The sequence below is a fragment of the Leishmania martiniquensis genome, chromosome 18 (genome assembly GCF_017916325.1).
Source record: "Leishmania martiniquensis isolate LSCM1 chromosome 18, whole genome shotgun sequence".
In the NCBI taxonomy this organism is placed as follows: domain Eukaryota; phylum Euglenozoa; class Kinetoplastea; order Trypanosomatida; family Trypanosomatidae; genus Leishmania; species Leishmania martiniquensis.
In genome coordinates, this window is record NC_090153.1 from 626393 (window position 1) to 642500 (window position 16108).

Here is a 16108-nt window from a genome sequence, read left to right on the forward strand (position 1 = left end):
GTGGAAGGCGAACCAGGCCGAGACGATGATGTGTGCGTGCGTGTGGTTTATTTATTTGTTCCAGGCCTTGGCGTGGACCGCTCGATTGCTTGTTTTGGCCTTCGAGGCGTTTGGGCCGTGGTGGCGCCAATGAAGCGTCTCTTGTTGGGCGCACTCGCGATTCTGTGCCGCCCTTACGCCATTGCTCTGCTCTGTGAGGGTACCCCTCTCTCCCTCCCGCCATGAACAGAGCTTGCGTTTCCTCTCCCCCTCTCCTGTACGATATTCTCGATGGCTTCTGTGCAGATGTGAGAGGGTGGCGTGGCGCCGCCCCTCTCCCCAAGCCGACGGTCTTTCGGGGCCATTTTGGCGTCGGTGGCGCCGTTTCCCCAAGCGGCTTTCATTTTGTTTAGCGCTCCGCAACAGCAAATCGAAAAAAAAAGGCGACAGCAGAGGACATCGACGGCTGACAGGGCTGGAGAAGAGAGGACGAAAGGGAGAGCGCGCGCACACACACACACGCAGACGTACTCTCTTGCCCTCCTCTTCTCTTATTATGCCACACGTGCCCCGCCCGCTATCACCCAGACAAAATCACTCAAGCGATGCCCCTCGCGTGTTTGGTTTGTCTCTGTACACCGTTGAACGAGAAAACCGATGCATCACGGCCCCACTTCTCCCACGTCTCCTCTATTGCTCACACTCTTTTCTCTCATGAGCACGCGCTTGACGAGTGAGATACACATGTGCACCATCGGACGGCCACGTCGCGGCACTTGACATGATTGCGCACCTCAACTCTTCTTTCCTGTGATCTGACGCGCTCTTCTCTGTCGTTCATTCGCTGACGCCCCTCTCGCGTCTGTTGCTGCATGTTGTCCCTCGCTTTTTCTGTACACTGCCTCCATTAGGCGCATCTTACACGCATTTTCTCGACGCCGATGCGGACGACAGCCCTGCCGGCCGCGGCCTTCGCGGATGCACCACCTCCAGCGTGACATCCGCAGTTCATAGGTGGGCTTGAGGTGAGGCAAGCCGCACTCTTTTCCGTTAGAGGGAGAAGCCGATGAAGGCGCCCACCGAAACGTCAGGTTTCCCTCCTCTTGTCCTGCGGTCAGCTGCGCAGACGTGGCGGGCACTGAGGAGAGGGGAAGCACCGGCACCTTTGCGCAAACCTGCTCGTCTTGCGGCGAAGTCACTCTTACCGTTGCATGGCCTCGCTCTTCCCCTCTTCTCAATAGCGACGACGTGCCCTCTGCTTTTTGAGCAATGCAGGAAAAGCCGTAGAGGCGGGTGCGCTCCTACCGATCAACTTGCAAACCGCCCTCCGCGGCATCCTCCTCCCCCGCCTCGCCTTCCCCTTAGACAGAGAGGGCCTCAGCGTGACTCTTTCAAGAGGCAGCCGGAGGAACGGCAGGCTTTTTTTTTGTTGTACGTCTGCGCTCTTCTCTTTGGCCACTGAGCTCGCCTCCGTCCGCCACGCGACAGGTCCACAAATATATGCGCACAGACCACCGCAGCGCACCTCCGCCACGGCCACACGTCCGGGAGACGGGCCGACCAGCACTGCTCGGTGTTGCTGAGGCGCCATCGCAGCGGCACCGCACACGGCGCAGTCGGGGCCCAGGGCCGCGCTCGGCATCACCGCAGCACATCGAGCAAAGAGGGCACACGGGGCGCATGAGGGCAGTCGTCGGATCGTCGGCAGGGCTCACGGCGGCCTCCTTTGCGCGCCATCGCCGCCGCGTGTCTCTCCCGCGCAGCACATGTGCACGCGCGGCCGCCGACATCAATAGCCCAAAGTGAGACAGCAGGGCGCTCTCCAGGAACTGTGGCCTACCCGGCAACGAGGGTGGGCACTGAGGCGCCGGTGTTGCCACGCGGCGGAGGTGACCGGCGCCGATGGGGGTGGGTGGGAGAGATGCGAAAGAGGAGTCTAACGGCGGATGGCGAAGAGGGTGTACTGCATACTGTACCCCGGTATGGCGGGGGCAGCGTTATCCTCACTCGAGATATGCACATCTCCATCAATGAGGACACACAAACACATAAATTTATATTATTGTGGAAGCCTTCCTGCTCGTGAGCGGCCACCAATAAAGGTGCTCACGCTGGCAGCGATGATACACAGGTGTCTGTACGAGAAGGAGAGTGGGCGCTTTTCTTGTGAATCCTTTTCGTTGGATGTTTGCTGTCGCCGCTACTGCTGCCGCCTTCCCGATTTGCTCCCACTCTCCTCTGTCCTCCCTCTCTGCGTATGTGCATTGCTTTCGGTCACGCATTAATAGCGAGGGGAGCGAACACACTTCTCCCCTCCCCCCTCTGCTCTCTTCTGGCACGAAGGGCGCGAGGGACTTCTCGGACACCAAACATTCGCTGTTCCTCTTTTTCGTTGATCGAAGTTTTTTTTATTCTTTCGCAGTCTCCCACTCTCTGTCGTCATGCCGGAAAGCGACGAGGAGCGGCGTCTTCGAAAGCAGAAGAGGAGGGAGGCGGCCCGTAGGGCTGGCGAGGCAGAGGAGGACGCACAGTTTTCCGCAGAGGTGCCTCCTCCAGTCAAGACCCTCTCGCCGGAAGCAGCAACGACAGGCGCCACCGGCAGCCGCGCCGCCACCACCGCCCCCTCTGGTGAGACGCACCTCACACGCAAAGAAACTGAAGAGGAGCGGCGGATTCGAAAGGAAAAGAAGCGCGCGCAGCGCGAGGCTCAGAAACAGCAAGAGGCCGCCGCAGCGGCTACTGCTGTTGCCCCTCCCATCACCGAGGTGGCCACTCCTACAGCAAAATCGCCCAAGGAAGAGCGGCGCGCAGTTAGAGAGAGAAGTTGTCATGGCAACGAGGGGGTGGGCGACGATGGGATGGGGAAGCCGAGCGCGAAGAAGAGCCTCGCCGATGACGTGGACGCAGCACTGTTGAGCGCGATAGAGGCAGAGAACATCGCTGTCGTGGAGCAGAGCGTGACGAACAGTCGCAACTTCGCTGCAGCGGAGCTGAAGCGCGCGACCGAAGAAAAGGAGCGAAAACGTCTCGAGTCGGCTGAGGAGCGGGCGGAGCGAAAGCGCGCGGAGCGGGAGGCACGTCGCCGTCTCCGCCACGCAGCTGCTACCGGTGCCGGGGAATGTATGGCCGACGACGAGGGCCGCGCCCCTGGAGCTGATGCCGCTGGTAGGGTGGGGCCGAGCCCGGTGACCGCCTTTGATCCCGGTGAGCTGCAGCGACAGGCGTATCGTGCGCAGTTCCAGAAGGACCTAGCGCGAGCCACGCTGCTGCGCCGCATGATCGACTTCGATAGTAGTGGCGGCGTTGTGCTGGACCTCGCACCGCAGAGCGCCTACGATCTGTATATACGTGACTTTTGCCAGACTGGGCGCGAGCAGGTGGGGGTGCAGGCGCCGCCTGAGGAGGAGCGGATGGAGGTTGGCACCCAGGCGGAGCGGTGCAAGCTTAGGGCTCGCGGGACTCAGGCGCCGGACGATCTCGGCCTCTGCCCGGAAGAAGAGGCGGAGCGGCAGTTCTTCCAACTGCGGCGCAAAGCCATGCAGCGCAGCGGCAAGGACAGTGGCGCCGGTGCTGCAGACGAAGAGGAGGACAGGGCGGATGGCAGGGAAGACGGGGGGGAGGTGGCCGGCAAGCCGGCTGCGGGTAGCGCTAGCGTGAAGACTCGCTCACTGGACGCTGCAATGCTGGAGCGCTTTTTGGCGAACACGCTTCCGGTGATGATCGCGGCGCTGGATGAGAGCGACGCTACGGCGTCGGGCACGGCAGCCGCTGCAGCAGCCATGGCAGAGAGCTCCAAGCCGAAGACGTCCACAGGATTTTCCTGCTTATGCACCACTTTCTGCTGGCACTGCACGCGCAACCGCCCAGTTGTGCAGGTGCTGCTGAACCCTTTGAACCCCCGCCAGCTTGTTGCCCTACATGGGACTGCCAGTGCGACTGGGCCGTCCGCGACGCTCGACACGTTCCTCTCTGTGCTGCTGCTGTGGAACGTGCACGACGCCGCTGCACCAGAGCGAGTGTTTGTCTCCTGCTCGGAGGTGACGTGCATGTGCATCAGTCCCTCTCGCCCTCACCTTCTCTACGGCGGCACTGCAGACGGTAATGCGTGCATTTGGAACCTTCGTGAGTCGGAGCGCCTGCACCTCTCCGCCGGCCGCTACGAGCGCGCTGTCTTTCAGCTGCCGTCCTACAGCACAGGCTGGCAGGTGGGTGGCCACGCCGCTCCCGTGCGGCAAGTTCGCGTTGCGGGGTACAACTCTTTTTCGCGCGCCATCCGCGAGGAGGAGAAGTACGAGCAGGTCATCTCGATGGATGAGATCGGTGCTATATGCTACTGGGCGCTCGCAGAAAGGCGTGACCCCTCGGAGGCGAACAGCGGCGGCCTCGCTGCCGCCGCGGCAGGCCTCACCCTGCACGACAACGACTATGGTCTTCACCCTGGCAGCGGTGTCAGCCTGCGCCTCACCAAAGGCTCAGTGGCTGCGGCTGCCACTGCCACGCCCGCGCTGCGGCAAGAGGGCGAGGACGGCGACGCGGCGGTGGCCTACAGTGCCGGTGTCGCGGGGGACTTTGACTTAGCACCTTCTGACGGATCTCAGCTGGTTCTGACCGCCCCCCACGGCGTCGTCCGGTGCAGTCGCATTGGCGGAATCGCGTCGCCGTGTCTTTATGGCCCATCATGCAGCAGCAATGACCTGCCATACTCTGGGGTCTCGGGAGAGGATTCCCATTGCACGAAGGCGGTCGCTGTGCCCTGCTGTGTGCAGTACGGCATCCTGGACACGCGGTGGTTCGTTGTGGGTTACGAGGATGGCACCGTGCGGCTCTATCTGCAGGACGAGGCAGCGCCACAGGTGACCGTGGAGGTGGGCAACCAGCCTATTGTGGCAGTCCGCTGCAGTGGCGTAATACCGTGGGTGGTGTGGGCGTTGGACGAAAGCGGCGAGCTGCACCTCATCGACTTTGCGTACCACCGCCGGCAGGCGCCGCGCCTCTCGCACACGCTGACGCAGCCAGAGACAGGTCGGTGCACCTGCATCGACCTGCCATCCAAGAGCGAGAAGGCAGATCAGCACATCCTTGTGGCGGGGTTTGAGAAGGGCATGGTGCAGGTGCATGCCGTTGATGTGGAGAAGCTGCGCGTGGCCAACTCGGAGCGCAATGAACAGTGGCTCTGAGAGCACTGCACGTGCCGAACGATAGATGACGCCGGCGGATATGGGGCTATCGAATGTTAATGGGGCTCCTTTCAGTTGTGTACTTGTGTTTGTATCTGATGTACGCTACAGAGATGCGGTGACGGCGCGGCACATGACAAGGGAAGGGGGTGGGCTTGGGAGGTCTCTGCGGGAGTGCGCGTGAGGATGCCGAGTGGGCCGTGCACTTCTCTCCCCTCCCCTCTTTCTCGTTCGCTCCTGGTGCATTTGGCGGCGATTTCGAGACACCCTTCGGCGGTACAGCCATCGCCGACATCTCTCGCGCCTCGCTGCGCAGGTTGGAGGGGAAAAGATAAACAGAAGAAAGAGGCCGGCTTCCAAAGTCGCTCGATCCGACTGGATGAGGAGGACGACAACGTTTTGGCTCGGCGGATGCCGTTTGTTATGCGGCGCCTCGCACTTGAGAACTTCGTGCCCCTGCACAGCGCGTCGGCTACCCCCCTCCGATTGCCGCCTTTATGGCACGCGCATGTGTGGGTGTGCGCACGCCAGATTTACAGGGATGCTGGCGGCTCGGTGTGGCGTCAGAGGCAACGGAAGTGCAGCCCCCTCGAACGCTTACCTTCTCAGAATCGCGTTAGCGAGCCACTCTTTCGGCGTATTTCTTACTGTCTCTCCTCTTACACAGTCTTCTGCTAGCGCACGCAGGATCGCTGCTGTAGCCCTTCAGCCGAGCAGTTACGCTTCTCCGTGGGGTGTGGTGCTCGTGCAGGAACGATGCTGTATCTTCGTCGCCATGTCGCTGCCATTGTGCGCGCGCCTGCGAAACTGCTGTTTGGTGCGCAGAGCGACGTGAGCGCTCTATCGCATAGAAGTTGCCAGGCATACGGAGAGGGCCAAGTACCTACTACCAGTGCGGCCTCCGGCGGCGATTCTGTGAAGAGTGGCGCCGATGCCCGGGTGACGCGCTCCTCCTCCACCACGATAGGCGCTTCAGGGCCGCTCAAGAAGTTTGTGTATGCACCGCGGCTCCGCTACACGGCCCCGTGGCGCAGCAAACAGCTGGCGGACTTCCTCGTTTGTCAGGACGGCGTAGCCCTGTCCATTGCCCACACGTACCGCAATGCGGACGCTGACATCACTGTCACCCTCATTCCGCTCCGGCATTTCGCGCACCCCGAATTCTTCCGGCAGGTAGACGACCTGTGCAATCAGCATGAGTCGGTGCTGATGGAGGGCCGCGCCCCCCTAAGTAGTGCCCCCTACTCCACGACGGTGCCACCGCGGGAGCGTGTCAAGTGCACGCGGCCGGTCGAGCACGAGGACGACGAGGGCTGGGAGCCGCGCGAGGTGGAAAATTTCTTTCAGCCCTTCTCATGGGGCGTCATGGACTCGCCAAACCACACGGTGGTGCACGCAGCGGACAAGTACGACTACGAGAAGCTGCCGTGGTGGTGTTCCGTGCGCTTCAACGCGCCTGTGCTCGGCAGCCTCGCTCGAGAGCAGCACTGCCTGAATATGATCGCACCTCTCCGCGCGCACCTGTACAAGTCCTTCGCTATCCCTTGGGGGGCTGCCCACATGCCGGTCTTTCACGAGATGCTGCTCGACAACGGTTTTGAGAATGTGGGCATGTGCGGTCTTCTCATGTTGAACCGCATCGACGGAATCATCAGCGAGGGTGAGTTCGACAAGATGCAGCGCTGGCAAACTCAGCGCGCTCGTCGCGTGCAATATCTGTACGGTATCGGGCTCGGTTCCTTGTGGTGGCTCATGTACGCGCATGTCACGGTGGACTATCACAGCGGTCCACAGGAGACCTGATCAGCGTGGCGCTTTGCCGTCGCTGTTGCTGTAGTCGGCTACAGCGCCACCGCCAAACAGCTCCTCTGCCACTCACCCTTAAGGGAGCCGACCTGTGCAACACCCAAGGACGCCGAGGGAAATGAGGCGTCGTGTGAGGCCCATCTATTCACGTCGTCATTTTTTTCCCTCACCGCCAGTGCAGGTTGGGGATGCCGACGTTTGAGGTGCGCTTGGAGGGCAGCCGCCGTGCATGCCGATGCCGATGCCGAGACCCCCCCGGCTCTTTGCCGCCCTCCAATGGTGGTGTCTCAGCGAAGGGACGCATACGTGGAAGGGTGCTCACGCGCCCGTATTCCACTCATTCCTCTTTTTTTCTTTGTAACCTTCCGCCCTTCTGGTGAGCGGTGCTTCGTCTGGCAACTACCGTGGGTGTGCGTCGGCGTCGTGCGTCGAGGACAACGATTGAAATTCAGCGACTGCACGCCGCATCCGTTTCTCCGCCTCCCCTTCGACTCTGCAAGCGCCTCTTGAACACGCGAAGTTGCCTTCGCATCTGTTCTCCTCTCCTCCCGGTCCACTCTTTTTCTCTCCCTCTGTGCCTCTCTGTCTGTCTCGTGCAACGGCGCTGATGAAAGCGGTTGTGTGCAGCAGTCAAATGCCCCCTCCTCCCCCCTCCCTCCTCACCTCTTTCGTCGCTAAGTCGCTGCCGCACACACACACGGGAAAGAAATAACGCCAAGCAGAGAGAGCATTAGCCGAAGAAGGAGCCACGCGCAACTTCCACGACACTGCATCGCAGGTGGCCACAGACTCTTGCCTATTTCCTCTTCGACATCTACGTATACACATGATAGCCGGGCGGCAGCACCGTCGAGCTTTACCGACCATCGACCCCCCTTTTTTGCTACTGCGCCGCGTAGTATTAGCAACAGCTTTGTTTGGCCTCCTCGCCAGAACCCGCTAACTTATACTGCTCATCGCTGCCTGCTTCTGCGCGCACGCGGTCGCAGTTTAGTGGGCCTTATTGGAGAGGGCAGAAGCGAGACGGGCGCTTCTCACCCTTTCACACACTTACCGCGTGCAAGGAAAAGGGCAGGGGCGACCAACCAGGCTGTTACCATCAGGGCCCACAGTGTAGTGGTGCTTCTCGCTGATCCTGAAACGTGCCGAGAGGCAGCTAAGGGGACAGAGAAAGACGCGGGAGAGAGAGGGACAAGCAGAGTGCTCGAGCCGGCTTCCACTGGTAGCAGCCAAACGGTTCGTCGCACGCCCACACACTTCCGCCTTTTTTTGCTACGCCTTTTCTTACCTTCGGCTGCCCCTCTGTATAGCGCTCTTCGCCGCTGTCCCTCCCCTCCCCCTCCTCATCACTTTACACCCCTCTCCACTTTCGTCAAGAAAACGTTGCTGTGCCTTCTCCCTGCTTTTGTTTGGCCATGAAGCGCTTCACGAACGCGGTGCTCGGTTACCTGCCGCTTGCACCGTGCACTTTCACCTTCCTCTCGCTCCCCACGCCGCCTCTGTGGGCCGCTCGCCGCTACTTTCGGTCAGATGGAACGCCATACAACACGGAGATGACAGACATCATGCACGGAAGCACCTACAACCGCCAAGCGGCAGCCAGCACGGCGGCCGAGCAGGTGGCGGCAGGCCAGTACGCCGAAAACAAACCGCGCGCTATCATGTTTGTCAACAAGCGCCCCGTCGAGATCATTCCTCAGGAGGAGAATGTGCTGGAAGTGCTGGAGCGTGAGGGCATCGTCGTACCAAAGTTTTGCTACCACCCCATCCTCTCCGTCGCTGGCAACTGCCGGATGTGCATGGTGCAGGTGGATGGCACTCAAAACATCGTTGTCGCCTGCTCCACGGTGGCGTTGCCCGGCATGTCGATCATCACGGACAGTCGTCTTGTGCGCGACGCGCGAGAGGGCAACGTTGAGCTCATCCTCATCAACCACCCGAACGACTGCCCCATCTGTGAGCAGGCAACGAACTGCGACCTGCAGAACGTCAGTATGAACTACGGCTCCGACATTCCGCGCTACCGCGAGGATAAAAAAGCGGTCGAGGACTTTTACTTTGACCCGCAGACGCGTGTCGTGCTTAACCGCTGCATCCACTGCACCCGCTGCATCCGCTTCCTGAACGAGCACGCGCAAGACTTCAACCTAGGCCAGATCGGCCGCGGTGGGCTGAGTGAGATATCGACCTTCCTCGACGAGCTGGAGGTGAAGACGGACAACAACATGCCCGTTTCTCAGCTCTGCCCCGTTGGATGCTTGTACATGGGTGACGCGGACGAGAACAACGATATTCTGCGTGAACTCGAAGGTGCGGAGGTGACAGCGTGAAGGCGCTCTCTTGTCGCGGGCCTTTTCAGTAGTACATGCTCCTAGCTTCTCTCTCAGTGTGGGCGCTGCGCTGGCCCCCCTTTCCCTTCCAGCTTTTACTTGTGTGCTTTGGTCGTCTCGCGACGAGATGCCTTGCCGTAGATCTCGGTGCTTGGCGTGCGCGCTCATGCGTCTATCGGTTGACTACGCGGCGGATGCCGGGGTCACAACAAGAGAAGGCCGGCATCCGTGTTAAGGGCACCGCCGCTGTGCAGTGCTTCACCGCGGCTTCTCTTCTCTGCTCTCTCGCGCTGAACGCGGCAGCAGAGATCTGCTCAAACAATGAGTAGCGGACCATACTGACCGAGTAGATGAGCAGTTACACAGTTTTTCTTCGCTTCTCCCCCCTTCCGGTCCTCTTGCTCCCCTCCGCGCAACGCGCACCAGCTCTGCGACGAGGCGGCCGCCACATCCGTGCGAGCGGGCTGTCCGGCCTCTCAGCGATGCTGCAGCAGCGGAAGCTAGCGCGGCATCCGGCGGCCGCCCTGCGCCCCTCAACGAAGCTCACTGCGAGAGCGTCGACGCCCTGCCGACACGCGGCACGGGAGCGCGGTGGAGAGCCTGCAGACCACGGCACGCGCTTGGAGCCCCTTTCCCACCCCTCCGTCCCCGCGCCGGACCCTGGAGGCGGCCCGCGTGGATGGTGGCACGCAGTCCGGCCGAGTCCGTCTGGCGCCGGTCGCGCAGCGCACATCCACAGCAGGAGCGGGTGAGGGGGTGGGGCAGAGGAGCCCGCGAGCTACGCATGGCGCAAGTCGACGGCCGGGGCCCCGTCGCTGAGCAGGAGAGGCTGGTGAGCTGTTGGTTGTATGTATATTCGTCGGCGTGCGCGATGCGGATCGAACCCGGGAGCGCATGCTGGCGCACTAAGGCGACCGAAACGGCTATCGCATAGCGGTGAGATCTGCGCGTGGAAGCCGCTGCGAGCGTTCCCACTGTTGAGTGTGGCATCCTTTTCTCGTAGCTTCGCTTTTCTGGGCTGCACGCAGCAGCCCAGCACAGATGTGCTTGCGCTTAGTGAGGGCACCACGTATGTGCATCTGCTCTCCTTTTTTACGGCCGCTGAAGCCGCGCTGATGAGGGACGGAGGAGGAGGCTTGACACTGGACGGCTGGCAAAGCGGCCCTCTTTTCTCCGTCGGGATGGTGCTTCGGAGGGGGAGGGGCGAGGATGGGCTGGCCGCGGCGAAGCAGATTGCTTAACGGGAAGGCAAGGCTCTTATGCGGGCTACCGGCGCATCCTCACGTGAAGACGCGGGGCTGTGCAGAGGGCATTGCCGGGTTGCTTGACAGAGCGCGAAAGGCTCTTTGAAAGCAATGGTGTCAGAAGCACGCAGCCTTTATGGATAGCGTATTCATGCATGCCAAGCCGGGGCGGGGGGGTAGAGCCACGTCGGCTCTCTGCCTCAGCTGGCGTCACGAATGCGCTTGAATCGAGTCGCTTTAAGGACACCTGAGAAGGTATGCTCTTCACATCACGTGATGAGGTGCTCAATCTGTGCTGCAGTCTCTCTCTCCCCTTTCGCGCGCTCTCTCTCTGCTCATCGTTACGCTCACATCCTGCTTCGCCCCGAGTGCCCGATCAGAAACAGAAGAAAAACCGTCCACGCCAAAACGGTCGTCTCGATCAGTGCATGCGCACGTATACTTCCCCCTGAACGGGTTAGCCAGGCAAGGGCCTCCTCGACATGTTGGCGTCGGCCTGCTCATGGGGCCACACGAAGTGGACGCCGTACGAGGTCCTGCGCGTGCCACCGTCGGCCTCCATTAGCGAGATTCGCGCTGCTTTCAAGCGCATGGCGCTGCGCACGCACCCCGATAAGGCTACGGTTCCGAGAACAACTTCGGCAACGTCCGGCGACATGGTGACATCGGGTCCAGCACCTCCTGCTGTATTTCACGTCGTAAAAGAGGCGTCAGAGATTTTGCTTGACCCATACTTGCGTGCTGCCTACGACGCTGCCCGCTCCCACGCACTGGTGCGCGAGGTCGGCGCTGTGAGCGACACGTATTCTCTGGCGGAGGACTTCGTTCGCGTACGCATGGCCGGTGAGGAGGGTGATGAACAGCACGTGCAGATGTATCAGCGCGAGTGCCGGTGCGGTGGCATTTACGAGGTGGCTCTGTTTCTCGGTGCAGCGGGAGAGAGCGGCAGTCGTGGAGGTGACGCGTCGGCCTGCTGCAGCCACACGCTGAGGTGCGAATGCGATTCGTGCTCACTCGTGGTGGAGGTCGTAGTGTAGCACGTCCCGAGGCGCCAGGGGCGTGCCCGGACATCCACGCAGCTTGGAGCGGCATCAGCGGTTCTTTCCTCATGCCCGTCTGCGGCGACTTTTCCTCTTGTATGCCCCCCTCCACTCTCGCGCACGCATGGAGTCGACGAACGTGGTGTTGCGAACTCTGCTGAAGACACACAGAGCATTACGTGAGGCTGTCTCCGAGGGAGGGTCTCCGTGGCAGCTTTCTGGGTGCAAACATGCACCGCCACTCGCCTCTTTGCATGCACACGTGCTCCCAACTGTTGTGACCACTGCCGTTGTGGGCTTAAAAAGGGGTGATGGACCATCTTTACTCTGCAGACACGGGACGCGAAACATGTGGTCGAGCGCGCGGCGTGCGTCGAGTCATGTATAGCGGCGTCGACTAGGCGCATACGTCGGTGCTGCATCACACACCTACACACATACTTTTGCCTGGGGCAATCAGTGAGTCATGCGTGCGCCCCCCGAAAAAAAGGTACGTAAAGCGGCGGGTACATTTCTACCTGAGGGTAGTGGGGTGACGCGGACACAAATACACGCACACACAAAAACACCAAGGGGAGTGCAACTGTTTCGCCCACGCCGATCACCCTTCACTTGCGCCCGTCTTTTCCACGACTCCTCTCCTGCTTGGGAGCAGCGTGTCTGCCCCTTTCCACTTCCTCTTGCGGGCAGCACGTGTGGTAGGCTGCGTGCCTGCATAGAGGTGCCTTTCGAGCGTCGACAGGGCGCGCGTGTGCGTGGGTTTCAGCCACGCACACACAAAAAGTGCTCTTTCCCTTTCTCTTCTCGGACTTCCCCTCCCCTCCCCCAAATAAAAACGTGCTCACTTCGAAGCGAGAGCAGCAGGAGGCGCCTGTCTCACCGCGAGCAGCTCTGTCGGCGTCAGGCTGTCCTCGCGACGGCGCCGCACATTCGAACGCCAACTGCGCTGCCCATACCCGCAGACATCCATTCATAGCGCGGGAGAGGTGGAGGAAGGAAGGCAGCGCTAGTGCTTCCGGCGCCGTCTCCCCGTGCACTTGCCCACCTAGTGGTAAGGACACGAGCGCCCCCGGGGATGGGCCCGCTGGGCAGCTCGTTTGCGCGCGCATGCATGCATACACGCCAAGGAATAAGGAAGCGCGCTCTCAAGGACAGGTGTGCTCTCGGCTGCAGAGGAGGGCACTCCTCTGCAGGTATTTGGGGCGGCTGCTTCCATGCCGAGCCTGCCGCCACCACTGCTGCTCGCGCACCATCATGCAGTGCCTTTTGTGGATTCCCCACTTGCCCAGCGCCAGTGCGCTGCGCGCTGCGACTCTCCAGCCCCTATTCCCACCCTTTTGTGTCAGCACGTGCGTACGCCAAGAGCTCACAGCTGCCATCAGTTGCGAGCGGTGCCACGGACTGCACGGCATGCGCGGTCCGCACCTACAGCGCGCAGGCGTGCACTCACCTCGAAGGCGCCGAGGAGGACGAGGACGACTACCTGCAGGCGTACGAGGAGCTGCTAATGCAAACAGGCGCGCATGTGGAGGCCGACGGGACTTCTCAGCCCGGGGACCCGGAGGCTGAGGGGATGGACCATATCAGCGAGGAGGCTGGCGCTGACGTCGACGCTGCCTTTCCACCCTCTGAGAGACCAGCGTCGGTTCTGTCACCAGCCGATACACTCGTGGAAGAAACACTGGCTGCCCTCCCCGCGAATGGCTCGGTCGTGCTGTTGACAGATCTTACCAGCTCGCTGGACGTGGAGGCGATTAGCACGCTTTTCGGCTCCGTGCTATCATTTCTGCAGCTCTATCCGCACTGCTTCACTTGCACTCAGAATGCAAAGACGAGCAGATGGCAGGTGGCGCGGAGCCGCTCGTCCATCGCGCCGCTCGATGCAGTCGCGGCTGCCGCGGTCGCACCTACGCGGTCACCAGCCGTCGATGGCAGCTCGCAGGACGGCAAGGCAACGCTCGAGAGCCTCGATGTGGTAGCTATGGTACTGGACGAGGAATTGATGCGTGTACGTGGCACTCGTTGCACATCGAAGACCGGCACGCGTGTAGCGGAGGCTGTGCCGTCCGTGGCAAAGCGGCCGAGGTGCCACCTAACACCTGTCGCAGCACCCTACCCGCCTGTGCCATCCTCGGCAGTATATGGTGCCGACAAAGCCGCGCCGTTGACGGCCACCGATCAAGCCTGGTGGCCACTCATTGCGAGGCTTCTGCCTGAAGACGGAACTCCGCTTTCGATTTCGGTTCTGCGAGCGTCTCTACCGGAGTCGATTGTGCAGGAGCTGCGCGCTAGGCAAGTGGGTCTTGCTCGGTTCTTTAAGCAGAGCTACGCCACGGCCAGTCGCGATGTGGCGCTCACGGCGGACGCAACAGCTCTCGTCCGAGTCACCGTGCCGGGCACGAAGAGCGCCGCAGCCGCCTCGGTCTCGCTGTGGTCACCGACGCACCAATATCCTTCAACCCCTAAGGGCAAAGAGCCTTTGGTGATGGCCTTCTCCTCCGCCCTGTCTGACTGCGAGGGCGGCTCGTACGTGCCTCCACCAGCGGATTACGACACGTCACACGATGCCGAGCCGTGGCTTGTAACCATTCCACTGGACGAAGGCGAGTGTACGGCCCCCGAGGGTGAGCCCACCGAGTCCGCCTATGCTGAGGAGGCGGCGCTACCGCAAAGCGTCGACGCCGCAGCTGCGCTGGAGGCTGCAACTGGGCTGCAGCAGGTACTTTACAGCGGCCTCGGTGGTGCTGAGGGACCGTCGTCAGCGAAGGGCCAAGGGGTAGGCCTACAGCCGCACGATTTGGATTTAGAGCGGCTGCGTGACGCCCCGGCGCCGCCTAAGGCGCCCGCCAAGGGTGGGCCTTCGACGGCGACGCAGTTACCGGGCCCTGCTGCTCCGTTGCGCAAGGCGCGTCCCCCTCGCCCATCGACGCCAGCTGAGTGGCTTGCCTTGCACACCGCTATGGCCGAGGAGCGTGGGTGGATAACACCAATGCAGATGCTAGATTATCTGGTCGAGTGCGTGCCTACCTTCTACATACCTGTGGACGAGCTGCGCCCGTCCGACGCTATCCTGAAGCTGGTTGGCGCACGCACAAGCATTCAGACGCTGGTGTGCCGAGTGTACGTGTACTTTATCGAGAGGTCCGAAGATAAGATGCAGGTCCGACTGGCACCGACCGTCGAGCATGCGCAGCGCGGTGCAGCCAACGTGCACTATGCAGCTTTCAATCCGGAGACGATGACCGAACAGGAGCAGCGCGGCGCCGATGGAAAACGGGACGCTGTGTCAGCACCAGCGGATGCCGGTAACGGCACCAGCCCCACCCCTGGTGACTCACAACGCAGTGTTGCTCATGATGCAGCCAGAGGCGGCGGTGCTGTGCTGCAGGCCAGCGAGGCGACGAAGGCCTTCCCCGTAATGCGCATACAGCGGCCAATCAAAAGCGAGCACTGCCTCCATTCGCTCAGAGCTGCCGTAGGCAACTCGAAGGGCGCTGCGCTGCCGGTGACTTCGCCCACCGCCATGCGACGGAGCTCCCTGGGTGAAGGAGCGGGCGTTAGCGCTAGCGCGGGAAAGAGCTGCCCGCCAACGATTCTGAAAGGCAACAGTGGCGTTATCGCCTTGTCCTCCGTGCCCACTAACGAGATAGGCTACCCATTTCTGTCCTTGGCCACGCAGCCGGCGGACACGTGGCCGTGGTGGGCACGGCTACTGTGCGTGCTGCCGTTCGACACCTACGTGCCACTGGACCATCTCTGCATCCACTACTGTCCAGATCTTACGCCCGCCAACGTTCACCTCGCGTGGAAAGCCACTGAAGCGTCTTCTCCGCCGACGGCGCCGACCGACAAGACGTGCACGCCGATCCCACTCGCGCTGCTTCGTGCGCCGACGACATCCCGAAAAGTTCGTCTGCGTCCTTTCTGGCTCTCGCCAGGCTGCACGGCAGAATTGGAGGGCAAGATGGTACCAGCCGGCCTCGTGAAGCAGCTGCGCCCCGCGTGGGTGCCGGTCTCGCGCGTGATAGCCAAGCTGACCTCTGAGGCGCGAGAAGAGAGCTTGGCTTTGGCTGCTCGTCGCCCTTCTGCCGCCGGGCTATCTGCCGAAGAAGCGCTCGTGATGCTGTTGCGCGATTGTGGTCGCTTCTGCTGGGTGCAGGAGGATGGCACAAAGGTGCGGACGTACGCAGCCTCCAGCGCGCTGGACGACCACTTTCACGCGTCGCTCTCTCTGCTATACGGCTTCAGCTCCGCACGTGTGTGGGCGCCGCTGCCGGAACTGCTGGATCGCGCGTCGGAGCATGTGCGCATTTTCTTCGCGCATTCACGAACGCCCCCTTTCGCGTCACCGAACACGGTGGGGCTGATCGGCATGCTGCGCCAAGCGCCGCCCGAAGAGCTCAAAGCGTTCATCACGCGACATTCGCAATGGTTGGAAGTGAAGGAGACAAACGGCGGCGAGGCGGGCGACAAGGCGGCCACCCAATTGCACGTGCGCAGGCGTGCGGCACTCATTTCCTTCGGAGGTGAGA

At 61.7% G+C, this 16108-nt stretch overlaps 5 protein-coding genes across 5 annotated transcripts in view; all 5 read left to right on the plus strand.

Moving 5' to 3' along the window:
* Positions 1–2420: 2420 nt before the first annotated feature.
* LSCM1_06788 (uncharacterized protein) lies at positions 2421–5156 on the plus strand (the record flags this gene model as incomplete). The annotated part of the gene is made up of 1 exon (XM_067324193.1): positions 2421–5156. One exon carries the CDS (start codon positions 2421–2423, stop codon positions 5154–5156), a length of 2736 nt encoding a protein of 911 aa, XP_067179540.1.
* Positions 5157–5912: 756 nt separating this feature from the next.
* LSCM1_06789 (uncharacterized protein) lies at positions 5913–6959 on the plus strand (the record flags this gene model as incomplete). The annotated part of the gene is made up of 1 exon (XM_067324194.1): positions 5913–6959. One exon carries the CDS (start codon positions 5913–5915, stop codon positions 6957–6959), a length of 1047 nt encoding a protein of 348 aa, XP_067179541.1.
* Positions 6960–8377: 1418 nt separating this feature from the next.
* On the plus strand, positions 8378–9292 carry LSCM1_06790 (uncharacterized protein; the record flags this gene model as incomplete). Its single annotated transcript, XM_067324195.1, has 1 exon — positions 8378–9292. One exon carries the CDS (start codon positions 8378–8380, stop codon positions 9290–9292), a length of 915 nt encoding a protein of 304 aa, XP_067179542.1.
* A 1726-nt stretch (positions 9293–11018) lies between these two features.
* LSCM1_06791 (uncharacterized protein) lies at positions 11019–11573 on the plus strand (the record flags this gene model as incomplete). The annotated part of the gene is made up of 1 exon (XM_067324196.1): positions 11019–11573. The coding sequence occupies one exon, from the start codon at positions 11019–11021 to the stop codon at positions 11571–11573; it is 555 nt and encodes a 184-aa protein (XP_067179543.1).
* A 1114-nt stretch (positions 11574–12687) lies between these two features.
* LSCM1_06792 (uncharacterized protein) overlaps positions 12688–16108 on the plus strand; it is a gene marked incomplete at both ends in the record, with an annotated part of 3450 nt that continues 29 nt past the window's right edge. The window contains one exon of the mRNA XM_067324197.1: positions 12688–16108. This exon is cut by the window's right edge and continues 29 nt beyond it. Within this exon, the coding sequence (XP_067179544.1) occupies positions 12688–16108 (3421 nt within the window).